Source organism: Beta vulgaris, chromosome 7 (genome assembly GCF_026745355.1).
Source record: "Beta vulgaris subsp. vulgaris cultivar EL10 chromosome 7, EL10.2, whole genome shotgun sequence".
NCBI classification, from domain to species: domain Eukaryota; kingdom Viridiplantae; phylum Streptophyta; class Magnoliopsida; order Caryophyllales; family Amaranthaceae; genus Beta; species Beta vulgaris.
In genome coordinates, this window is record NC_079208.1 from 53213779 (window position 1) to 53225917 (window position 12139).

Consider the following 12139-nt stretch of genomic DNA (forward strand, 5'->3'; position numbering starts at 1 on the left):
GGAACTCCCACCTCTTAATCTCATGATCGGGTGTTCGACTCTCATCAATTCCAATGAGGAGTTTGTGTAAATATTTGCTTCTGGAGTTTTGGGTATAAATCCCCACTTTTCAGTCTCTGAAAATTTCCTTATGAGTTGGGATCCCCTTTGTTACCCTCCATCTTATGAAAGCTGGCCTTGATTGCATCAGTTAATTATCTAATAAAAAAAATGATCACTTGTTTACTTGACTTGAAGGGCTCGTGGGTTTAAGTCATAAATTCATAATTATAAGTTTCGATATATTCGGCCCATTGAATTGGACAGGGTACTACAAGGTTGGACAATGAATAAAAGTGCATTAAAGAACTTCACTTGGTTTTAGCTTTAGAGAAACTACTTGCAATCATCCATGAACTAAACAAAGAAAAATGAAATAAATTGTATATTAGGAAAACAATTCCACCTAACAAATAATTATGGAATATCGTCGAACGGAACTAAACCAATAATGCATCTCCGAGATAAATATAATTATGTATTTTTATGTAGACGAACTTAGCTCTTTTCTTCATTTAAGTAAACTTTAGACAAACATGTAACTGAAAAAAGAAAATCAAACTATATATATTCTTGATTTTATAATTCAATATAATAATAAAATTATTATATATGGTATAATTCGTGCTTTTCCTAAGCTAAAAATATATAGTTTATAGTGGGTAATTGTATATAAATGATATTGATCCACCTAATATATATACATATCTTCATTAACAACAATCATTATCAATTATTTTAAAATTGAAACTACTACAGTCATGGGCGGAAGTTAGAGTTTGTATATGGGTCGTACAGGTTGGGTATAAGTCAGTCATTCTAGGTCAAATCATATTGGGAGAAACCTTTGTGTTCGGTTGGTTGGCGCTTGTCTTGGATCAATAAAATTTATGTCCGAGCCGAATTCGGGCTTCCTGGCTCATATCGACATCAGATCAGGTTGAATTAGGGGTGAAAATGAGCCTGTCCTGTTAGCGAACAGTTCAGGCTCGGTTCGGTCAAAGCTCGACTCGTGCTGGCTCGGCTCAAATTCGAACTCAACTCGAGACTTTAACGAGCTGAGCTGGCAAAGCTCGACTCGAGACCTCGTGAATAGGCTCGATTATACTTTTATATATGAAAATAATATATTTATATATATATACATAAATATATTAACCTAGATATCACACAATAAGAAGCTAATAGTTTCTTTGTCTAAAGGAAAACTTATAAAATCAAATATTAAAAAGGAAAAACACATTAAACATGTAAAAAACAAGAGGTGATAAATAGTTAAGTATGTTTGCGTGAACAGCTCGAGCTTGCTCGTTTAACATTTGGCAAAGCTCGACTCGAACAAAGTTCAACTCGTTAAGTTTCAAGCTCGGCTCGAGCTCGAATAAACTTAAACGAACACAAGCTGAGTTGACCAGAGTTCAGGCTCGACTCGACCGATAAGCAGCCCTAGGTTGAACCAAGCCAATTTGGCAGTTTCAATCGTTTTGTTTTCTAATTCGAGTCAGGTCAATTTGGGTAAGGTCACGCTTGACATTTCACTTGCATTTATTTGGATATTCCCCTCCATGTTGTCATTTTCACTTGCAATTTATCACTACTATTGTCCAAAGAATCACATTTCACAAATAAACTGAAAAGAGCAGTTGTAGTCTGTAAACTCAACCCATCTTTCACTCCTTTTTCCCTTCCTCTACCATCTATTAAAGAAAACAAATATTTTCGCGATTTACAGAAGACTATCCTTTTAAATGTTTGTGAAAAATATAGCATTGTTTTCGGAACATGTACAGTCAATATTTTAGGGTCAGACAGAGTTGGTTCAATTTATGTTCGTTTACGAGTTGTATTCGGGTCTAGTTGATTTCAGATCGCGTTTCTTGGGTTTCGATCCTATTACAACCTACTTGGTGGAGAAAAGGTCTCGAGTCGGGTAAATGTATACGAGCCTATTTTGCCAACTCTATAGGCAATACATGTGACTTGCGATTAAATTCTATACTTATTCATGGTCCATTTTTGTTTTGGATGAGGTATATGATGGTCTTATTGAAACATCAACGTCCAATAACCTCGTTCACTTATCATTTAAATTGTTCCCAAATGCAAACCTCTCTTAATGCTTCATTTTTCTTTTGGATGAGATATATGATGGTTTTAGTGGTCGTTTGGTATACATGAAAATTTAATTTTCATAGAAAGTTTTATTTCCTAAGAAGGTATTTCTCTTTTATAATTCCTAGAAAATTGACTAATGTGTTTGATTTACTTCAAGAAATTTGTATTTTTCATGAAATAATGTGTGAATTTTGAATGACCAAGGGGAGCTAGGTGAATAAATTCTCACATTTTGTAGGAATTTCAATTTCCTAAGAATTTTCATTGCCTCAATTTTTTCCATTTTCAGTCAATAAAACAACTACCGAATCTAAAAAATCATGAGAATTCTATTGCATACGTAATTTACTCTACACCAAACCAAACAAATACTATCTAATGATCACATGTTTAAAAGGTAGATCATTACCATTCAGTCATTCACCAATAGATTCCACCTTACTACGCTTTTATTTTATTTTTCAGGATGATAAGATTTTTGCTCCACCAAACAATATTGGAACAATGTATGCAAGTGTTCTAAAGAAAGACGTCATAAAACTTGTCATTTTCCATCCTTCTCATAAAACTCATGGAGAACACACGAAGTGTGACAACCACACTAAGCAAAACGTTTGGTGGCGTGGACAATACACGTAGATGTAGCACATCAACGTTTCTTCATTTTACAATTTCATTGTGCGTGTGGTTTGCGCGAGCATTTTAGGCAACAACTAGTGGAAGGATGTCTAATTTCACGTGGAATCAACACACACCTAAAACTATCCCACTTCCTTTAATTTATTTCCTTTCAATCAAAATTGAAATATTATAATTATTTCTGTACCCAGTTTCTTACAATTGAGAAAATCATCTTTCAATTGATTCATTCAATTTCTAGGGGAGCAAGAACTGTGTTTTGATTGGTGAGTTTTAAAGTATGATGATTGAACTGTGTTTTTTTTTGTTCAAAGATTGGATTTTTATCTTTTTTTGATGATACCCATATGTTGTTTTATCATTATTATTGTTCATTGATAGCTAATTTGGTTGATTAGGAAGGGGTAACAGTGTTAATTTTGATTAGGGTATGATTTAATGTCTTTTTGTGACCTAATTTTCTTGGGTTTGTGTTTTTTTAGTTGTTGATGGTATCAATTAAGCTATTTTGATTGAAAAATAAATATTTTTATAAGTTAAAATTTGGGGATTTATGATTATTAAGTTGATGACTATTCATTTCTTATTTGAGAAACAAAGATTGTGCTCAATTATACTGTGTGATTATCTGACTGTATATTTGGATTTTCAGTAATTTCAATTTTTTGAATTTGGGACAGAATAACTGATGTTTATTGTTGAAATGATTGCATTTTAGTCCCACTAAAGCTTCTTTACTTAATTGGAACTTAGGGTTTGAGTTTGTTTTGTCAGGGTAGAAATTTTTTGCTGGAACCCTAAAAAGTCAAGGTTTGTAGTTGGTGAATCAGTGAAGAATGGGTTCGGATATCGGCGATGATCCTGTTCTTAATGAGGAGAGTGATGCACCAGAGGATGCAGTGGATGATGGGTGAGTACTTAGATTGAGCTTATGATATTGTGTTTGGTGCATCAGAAGATTTTTCTTTGTACTAATATGGTGATTGTTTTCTTTCCCATTCAAATTTCAATTTTATATCTTAGTATTCATTCTAGGGACCCTTTCTTTCTTCACTATATATGGCAAGAAAGAGAATTTGCATTTTCTTTCTTTTGAGTTTCATAACCATGGTGTGCTTCATCAATGCAAATTCTTAGTTGTTCCTGGGAAGGCGGTGTTCCTCTTGCGTAAAAAATGCTGAAAAGATCATGTGTAGGGGATGTGAGCTTTTTTATGTGAGAGGGAACATTGTGTTCCCAAGAAGATTATAGACTAATTACTTCATCAATCATCATACGAGGTTTATAGCTGAAGTGCTGAACTAAAATATATGTATGAATCATGAGGTCGTTTATGGCATATTCATTGAGTGATTGAACAATTTAAATGGAGAACATAATTTGAAAAGAGAAGGGTGCTCATGTCAAAAATGAGGCATCAATATTCTTCTGGGGTATATTAGGAACAGACTTCAATTAAGAACCCAGAAAAGTATGTTACATTGGATCGGAAAGCATGATTTAAGAGTTTGCTTGGATTACAAATGAACTACATTCTATCATTTTCCTTTTATGTGAAGCATACGAGTATGTCATATGGTGATTAGAGCATGTGTTTCTCATATAAAGGCTGTTCTATTTGTAGTTCTCAATCCAGAAAAAGGAAGCGTGGCAAGGTACCCAAAAAGATTGTGAAGGCAGAGAGAGAGAGACTGAAGCGTGAACAACTAAACGAGCTTTTCAACAAACTTGCTAGCGTTCTTGGTAATTCCGCTTTCTGACTTTGGTGTACTTGTTTATCGACTTTGGTGCTTTTTAGGTCAATGACTTATCCATCTTGACTTTTTGCAGAATTAAATCAAGAGAACAATGGTAAAGCCTCTGTACTGAATGAGACTATTCGGCTTTTGAAAGATACAGTCTCTCACATTCAGAACCTCAGAAAGGAGAATGAAACCCTGCTGTCAGAATCTCATTATGTAAGCTCTTATACTCCTATTTAATGTATTTCAGACTTGTGCTATAGCCTATAAGTATACTAGCAATTGGAAAGCATGAAATGATGCATGCTCCTTTTAGGAATGGTTCTGGTGCATCTTTCTGAATCTGTATGTTATAAGATTTTACTGTATAATAGGCATCAGTTTGCGCTGTGTTTATGTTTGTTTTCCTCATCTTATCCCAGATCTGTTCTAGAGTTTGTTTACTTGACATCTTTATGTGGGAAGTTGGCCTTATAAGCAAGATACGAGTCTTGCTTATTTTGGATTCATTCATGCTAACATCCAGTATTAGTTAGTTTTGTGATTCAACCCCCCCCCCCTCTCCTCTACTTTTGTTTGATTGAATTGCTATGTTTGCGATGATTGCTAGAATATGTTTGATATCATCCTGTTTCTCTTGTCTTGGTTGTAAACCAATAATTAGCCTGATTGCCAAAATTTAGCATGAAGATTTAATTTCCGGGTAATAATTCTCAAGCCAACCTTGCAAAGCTACACGTTCAAAACTATTAATAGGAATTTTGACGTGTAAGATTCTCGACACGTTGACATGGATAGAAACACTTTGACACATCACTTCATGTCAAGATGATGGAAAATTTCCATTATATAGTTGAGTTGGACACTTGAACATGTATCTATGTCAGACATGAGTCTGCCTGAGTAACTTAGGTCTTCAGACATATGTATCTTCTAGTCACTATGTCAGACATGAGTCCGAATCTGAGTAACTTCTAGTCATTTGATTTGTTCATGCATATGTAGGCATGTTGTTTTACTTAGTAATTTTTGAAGAATCATCTGGATGCTTGGTACTACACAACAATATTTGATTTACTAATATGGCTTTGCAATAGAAATTAAGGTTTTGCCAATTCATATAGTATGTAATTTCCTGATATGATTGATGTCTGGGCAGATGGCAGCAGAGAAGAATGAGCTGAAAGAGGAGAATACTGCTCTTGAAGTACAAATCAAGAAATTGCAAAATGAATTGGAAGAGAGATTAGGCCAATCAAAGCCAGACCTAAATGTAAGCCCTCCAGAATCATGGCAAAGGGAAATGCTTACACACTTTGCAGAAGGCCACTATTCGCAAACACCTACCACCGATCTATCTTCTCAACAACAGCCAATTCTTGGGCCGCTCTATGTCATTCCTATGAATCCTGACTTGCAAGCTTTTCAAAAGGTCGACGCTACCCCTAATAATCAACCTATAGCTGTGAGCAAACCTCATGCTAGATACCCGACCCCAGCTGATGCCTGGCCATTGCAGTTGCTGTCGAAGCAGGCATAGATTATGATAAGGCAGACGACATTGTAGATAGCTTGTAGCGTGTTAGCATTAATTACGGGACTCAAATTAGATGCCCTGGATGACTAGAGTATGTATATAAGCTACTCATGATATCCAAGTATTAGCTTCTTTAACTATATTCAGTCTCATCTTTGTATATGGATTGAAGTTTAATAACTTCTATAGCAATATATTTTTTGATGTACAACTTCTTGCTTAGGTTACTCGGCGCTTTTCTTCCTCAATTGCTTCACTGATCAAGTTTGTGATATCCAAACTTATGGCCTACTTGAACTTGGAATTACGACTTTGCCCATCAATTTTGTGACCTTGATTTGGAGACAAGGATATATTATGCTCAACTTGTAAGTTTCATTGGGTCTAAACAAATCAAATTCTTGTCAATTTGACGAAAAAAGGTCCCAACTTTCATTATCTCATCGTATTTATTTAGAATAATTTCAACTTTCTGTTTTGGAGGAAATGAGAGTTGATCTTTTCTGTTCTACTAATATGTATTCCACTAACAGTTCAAAAGTCTAACTACAGATTTTATGTGTCACATACCACTTCATTTTATATAATCACCTACCTTTTCAAAATTTTGTATATAAATGTTTTGTATATTAATGACCTTAATTTTTAGCATTTAAAGTGTCTTTTGAGAAATCAAAGAAAAGGTCCACAGTTGAAGACTTGAAGACGTCAAAACCCAGTAGTTGGATTTGTGTCTTTGACTTTCTTATTACTGTTGAGACTTGGTCTAACTTACTAAAATTGATTGTCTTTTTCCTCAGAATTATTTTGTAGAAGATAGGATTGTCAGCAAGTAATCACTAATCGTTACTTTTAATCGTTTAATTAGTTAGGTTGTCATCCGTTTTTCTCTTTCCTCCTCTCCTGCAAACCCAAATGTTCTCTCTCTGTTGGAGAGCTATTCCATCCGTATACAACTATTATATTATGTCTCTCCTCGTTAGACTTCGGAGACTTCATTTAACAAAAAATTCGTCTAATGCGAACTGATTTATTGATTGTTATCGATACATTTTCGCAACATATATCAATATTAACGTCAAACTTAGAATAGATCATAGTTCGAAAATGCGATTTTCGGTCATGGTGATGCGGGATTCGAGATGATATGATTGTCGTACCGCCAAATATCAGCTCAAACCATGAGATGTTCCTTGAACCCACTTAAAACACGAAGTTTTTCACACCTTTACGATGCAGTTACTATTAGTTCGGTAGATTTAAAAACTTTTACGACACATAAGATACTATACAAAGCGGCCTTGTTTTAGCACCATGGAATAGAATGATGAACCCGTCATGCGAAGGTATAGTGAAATCTTAATACAACAATTTAAACTTTTGATGTAGGGAGTTTCTTACTACTCCCTATCATAGATGCCCACGACTTGTAATTAATTAACTTTTTCGCAAAAACAAAATTTAGTATTTAGACTTTTTTTCTGTCCAACTTATCTTCACTTATTGATCGATTAACTTTTTTGCTAAAACAAAATTCAATATTTAAGCTTTATTCTATATAACTTATGTTCACTTATTGATCCATTAATTTTCATCAAGTAGATATAATAAACAAAAATTAGCAAAGACCGCAAGTAGAGATGAAAGTTAGGAAAAGTGATGATTGGAAAATGGGTTGGTAATTTCTACTAACGCGTTCATAGAATGGTGAGAATTGTTTGACACTTCATTATTTGGTTATTTCCAAAATTTAATCCGGTTTTTGCTTATAGCATGCAAGAATTCAGATAACCAGATCTAATATCCAATTTCATATAGGCATATAGCCAACCAAATACTCATATTATGCGCATTTTTTTTACCGAAATCACAATGAAACGAGATCGAAACTCTAAGATCCATATCCTTTTTCAAATTTCGGATCAGATACGTATAAAAAAAAGTTCGAGATCCAAAAAGGCAATAGATCCGATCCGAGTTTTTAAACCAGATCTTTCACCCCCTTTTGTAAAGTAACCCTGCTATCTCGCATCTGGGAATTTACTTGAGAAGTCAACCATAAATTTTACTGTAAATTTAACAAAATATAACACATTCAAAACTACAAAATCCATCCCCAAGTTCAGAGAGATGAGCTCAGAACCCACTTAAAGAGTTAAGAATGACTTGTTCAATTTTCTGTTTGTTCAAAGGAGATACAAAAGCCAATATTAACCACAAGACCAAAATTTCATCAATTCTCAACAACCTTAACGAGTGAATTTAAGCACTTTTAAGACCAGACCAGACCAGCCAAAGTGCACATGTATATGTTCCACACTTATTCATCAGTCATCATCCTTTGAACAAGTATTTTCTTAAATCTCAGACAATATCCCAAAAGTTGATCTGTCTTACTCTACGACCTTAACTTACCTTGTCACATATTAAACATACATCCAAAACATTATACGGACATGCACAGTCAACTATGACTATTCTAACCAAAGCCGAAAACTCGAGGATTAAGTGTGAGGACTACCTTAGAGCTCCCACATTCCAACTATGAGGTTAGAAGTGATGTGTTATGATGGGGGTTTTCTGGTGAAACTCTTAGTTAATCGGCCCAAGTGGTTGAGACTTTGAGAGTTTCATTGTGGGTAGGGAGCCGGGATCTCGTCCACCTAGCCATCTTGCTCGAAGTCACCTCGATGCAACTATAGCAACTTTTCTGGAAAAAGAAAAAAAAAACTAGCACACTTGAACTAACAATCGATTCTAAAATCGATGCCAGATGATCCAAGTCCCACAAACTAAGTCGAAAGTCACGACACTGAGTGACCCAACCAATTACAGCATTTTGCACCGTGCAAATAGTTTTGAGAAGCCGATGTACATGGTTTGATAGTCCATCTATGATTATTCTATGCTATTACAAAGAGAATATAGGTAGGCCAATGTATGAACTCATGGTACCAATACTGGTATACCACACACCAGCAGACTCATCAACATGAAAAAAAGAAGTGACATTTGTTGCTCCAAAGATAATTGTGAATTAAGGTACGAGTGACGAAGGAACACTTTTGTGATGCCTACAAAACAAACTTAACCTCTTTCTAGCATCAATAAGTTCAGGAACTCTTGCCAAATCACCTCGTCCCTCAACTATGAAGTTTTGGAGAGAGCATGTAAGATGGATGCTGATGCTCATTTGACTGGAACTCGGGTGAAATATCAAACAAATTGACCCAACGCACTGGAAATTGCTCAATAAAACAAGCATTCATTTATCTTCGCGATGGAGAGGATAATCAAAATGTCACTAAGTGTAAAGTCAAGATTCACAAACACAAATAACAAAGTATGAAACCTGCTTTAATTAAAACATATTCATAGCTCCTCTAATTTACAGTCATATTGTACAACGTTAGCCATCTAGGTCAATTGTTAGTAAAAATAAAACCAGTACAAGAATATGGAGGGGTAAAAACTCCATGTTCCCAAGTATGAATTATAAGTCAATGTATTAAAAACAAGATATATGAATCTCAACACAAATTTAAGAAGGGAAAAATATCAAAAAAAAAAAGAAGAAAAACAATCAAAGATTTACCCCATTTACAGAAAGAAGAACCCCAAATGAATAATCCTCCTCCGTTGCTCAAATTCCAATGCCTCAAATCTTCCCAAAAACTGATTAAATCCTATCTCTCCTCCTCACCATTCACCCACTATACCCACCACTTCAATTCAATCCAATCCAATCCGAATTCCGCCATATAAAAGTTAATCACTAAAGCATAACAAGTGAATACTAAAAGGAAAACTCTGCTTCTCCATCATATTTCATAAGTCATAACTCATAAACCAATGAATGATTTTAGCCACGCATCTTATAAAGCTGTCTCCTCTTAAAAGCTAGAAAACTGATCACCCCAATTTGCAAAATGACAGCAATACCAGCAAACAGCAATCCAATCTTTTTACCCGTATTGAGATTGGAACTCCCATTGCTAGCTTGAGAATTGGGATTGGCCACATTGTGTGGTTGTTGAGCGTGACGGTGTTGTGGCGGAGGCGGAGGCAATGGCGATAATGGTGGAGGAGGAATACTCGGAGGCGGCGATATAGGAGGGGGTGGTGAAGGCAAAGGAGGGGGAGAAAATGGAGGCGGAGGCGAAGGCGGGGGAGGAGAAGGAGGAGGTGGTGATGGTGGTGGTGGTTGTTGTGGAGGTGGTGGTTGTTGGGGAGGTGGTTGTTGTGGTGGTGGTTGTTGTGTATCTACTTCACCTTGCCTTGTTTGTGAAGGTTGAGATTGTTGTTGTTGTTGTTGTTGTTGAGATTCTTGGGATTGTTGTTGTGATTCAACAATTGTAATAGTACAATAAGCTAATAAAACCCCCAAAATTACCAACTTCAATAATGATACCCTAACCTCCATAATTGCTACAAAAAACAAATTCCTTCCTTTTTCTCAAATTTCACAGATTTTAATACATACCCACAAATTTAAATCATCTGGGTTTTTCCTCAAATCCACCACAATCTTATATAAACTTAAGAAATTGATGAAAAATGTAGATAATTTTACCTTCCAATAAAACCCCTTTCAATCAACCTTGATCTTAATTTCCAGAAAATCCACGAACTGGGCACCTTTCTTTTGCACCAAAATTGATTAAACTTCGATTACTATCTCAATAAACGCACAATAAACAAAACCCACAAAATCAAATAAAGAAATCTAGGGTTAGGGCATGAAAAATCTGGGTTTGATGAAATTGCCACTCATGAAAATTTGTTCTTGTTTAAAATTGGTTAAAATAGATAAGGGGATCGATAAAATGAAATTCGGAATTAGGTTTGTAGTGGAGAAAAATAAGCTGTCAATTGAGAAATTAAAAGGGGGGTTTTTCTCAATCTGAATTTTCCCCCCAAGAGAGAGAGAGAGAGAGAGAGAAAAGTCTCCAAACAAAGAATATGGGTTGAAGAGAGAGAAAAACAGACGCGCGGAGCAACGGTTGAGTTTATATTTGTTGGTTTGGTTGGGAGGAATCAGGGATGTGAATATGTGTGATTTGATCTCCTTCCACAGACAGAGTATCACACGCTGTTTTTCTAGAGAGAGAGAGACGGCAGCTACAAGGAAATTGTGAGAGACTTGTTTTTTTTTTTTTGGTTTTTGATATTTTGTACTTTTATATTTTGATTTGATAAGAAAGATGAAAATTTTACCATATGGGTATAGTTTTGTAGTATGAAAGGTTAAGATCGATTGTTAACAAGAAAACAAAGCTAGGAAATATGTGATGATATGATAAGGAGTCGGTTATTAAGATCATGTTCAATGGTTGTCGCAAGTTGTAAGTATAGACGGTAAATCTTCTGGTAAAGCGGTTCAAATCACGGTTCATGCTCGATTTTGGGTCGTTGAGGTTGGAGAGAAGGGGTTCATATACACGTGGGTCTGGAAAATTACGATTAATTGTACTGTAACGATAGTAAAATGGTAATAAATTGTTTGTTGGATAAGTTTCGAGTTGGTGTAACAATTTGATTAGTGTCTTGATAAAAGGCTTAATGCACTAATTATGCTTGATGATGATATTGTATATACACGACTTACCTTCACCAGTAAAGTGTGTTTATATGTTGAGATACTTTATTTTCTATGTAAAGTAATTTTGGGATGAGTTACTTATTGCAGAGTTTTATGAGAGTGTGTATAAGTAATGAAAAAATGTGTTGCATGACATTTGTTGGTTTGTAGGGTCAATTGACATTAGCATATACCTATTTGATTGTAACTCGTGGCTAATGGGGTTAAGTGTAATAGATTTAGACTACATCCATCGAAATGGGAAACCGGCTTAATTCTCTTAAAAATAAATTATACCACCATGTAAAGTGTTAAAAATCACAAATTTTTTTACACTTTTCAATAAACTATTGATTGCTTTGAAACTATCAACGAACTACGCTAAAGAAAATGGTAATATTCTCATGAACAAACAAAAATACAAAGTACTCAACTATAACAAGTAGATAGTTAGGTGATTGTAATACAGTAGGTCAAAACAAGTCA

At 35.0% G+C, this 12139-nt stretch overlaps 2 protein-coding genes across 3 annotated transcripts; one reads left to right on the forward strand and one right to left on the reverse strand.

Moving 5' to 3' along the window:
- Positions 1 to 2766: 2766 nt before the first annotated feature.
- Positions 2767 to 6283, forward strand: LOC104899754 (transcription factor bHLH47). 2 transcript variants are annotated; one of them, XM_010687014.4, is made up of 5 exons: positions 2767 to 3059; positions 3573 to 3703; positions 4418 to 4536; positions 4624 to 4751; positions 5695 to 6283. In XM_010687014.4, the coding sequence occupies exons 2-5, from the start codon at positions 3630 to 3632 to the stop codon at positions 6073 to 6075; spliced, it is 702 nt and encodes a 233-aa protein (XP_010685316.1). In that variant the 5' UTR covers positions 2767 to 3059; positions 3573 to 3629; the 3' UTR covers positions 6076 to 6283. The 2 variants fall into 2 exon arrangements, with proteins under 2 accessions (XP_010685316.1, XP_010685315.1); XM_010687013.4 differs by having other exon boundaries at positions 2768 to 3059; positions 3568 to 3703.
- A 3125-nt stretch (positions 6284 to 9408) lies between these two features.
- LOC104899755 (lysine-rich arabinogalactan protein 19) lies at positions 9409 to 10652 on the reverse strand. Its single transcript, XM_010687015.4, has one exon. It carries the CDS (start codon positions 10493 to 10495, stop codon positions 9935 to 9937), a length of 561 nt encoding a protein of 186 aa, XP_010685317.1. The 5' UTR covers positions 10496 to 10652; the 3' UTR covers positions 9409 to 9934.
- Positions 10653 to 12139: the final 1487 nt, after the last annotated feature.

Bases quoted from the DNA above. Each gene is read 5' to 3' on its own strand.
- LOC104899755 (XM_010687015.4), bottom strand. From the start codon at position 10,495: ATGGAGGTTAGGGTATCATTATTGAAGTTGGTAATTTTGGGGGTTTTA.
- LOC104899754 (XM_010687014.4), top strand. From the start codon at position 3,630: ATGGGTTCGGATATCGGCGATGATCCTGTTCTTAATGAGGAGAGTGAT. The intron at 3,704-4,417 runs GTGAGTACTTAG...TTCTATTTGTAG, and splicing joins GAGGATGCAGTGGATGATGG to TTCTCAATCCAGAAAAAGGA. The intron at 4,752-5,694 runs GTAAGCTCTTAT...ATGTCTGGGCAG, and splicing joins TGCTGTCAGAATCTCATTAT to ATGGCAGCAGAGAAGAATGA.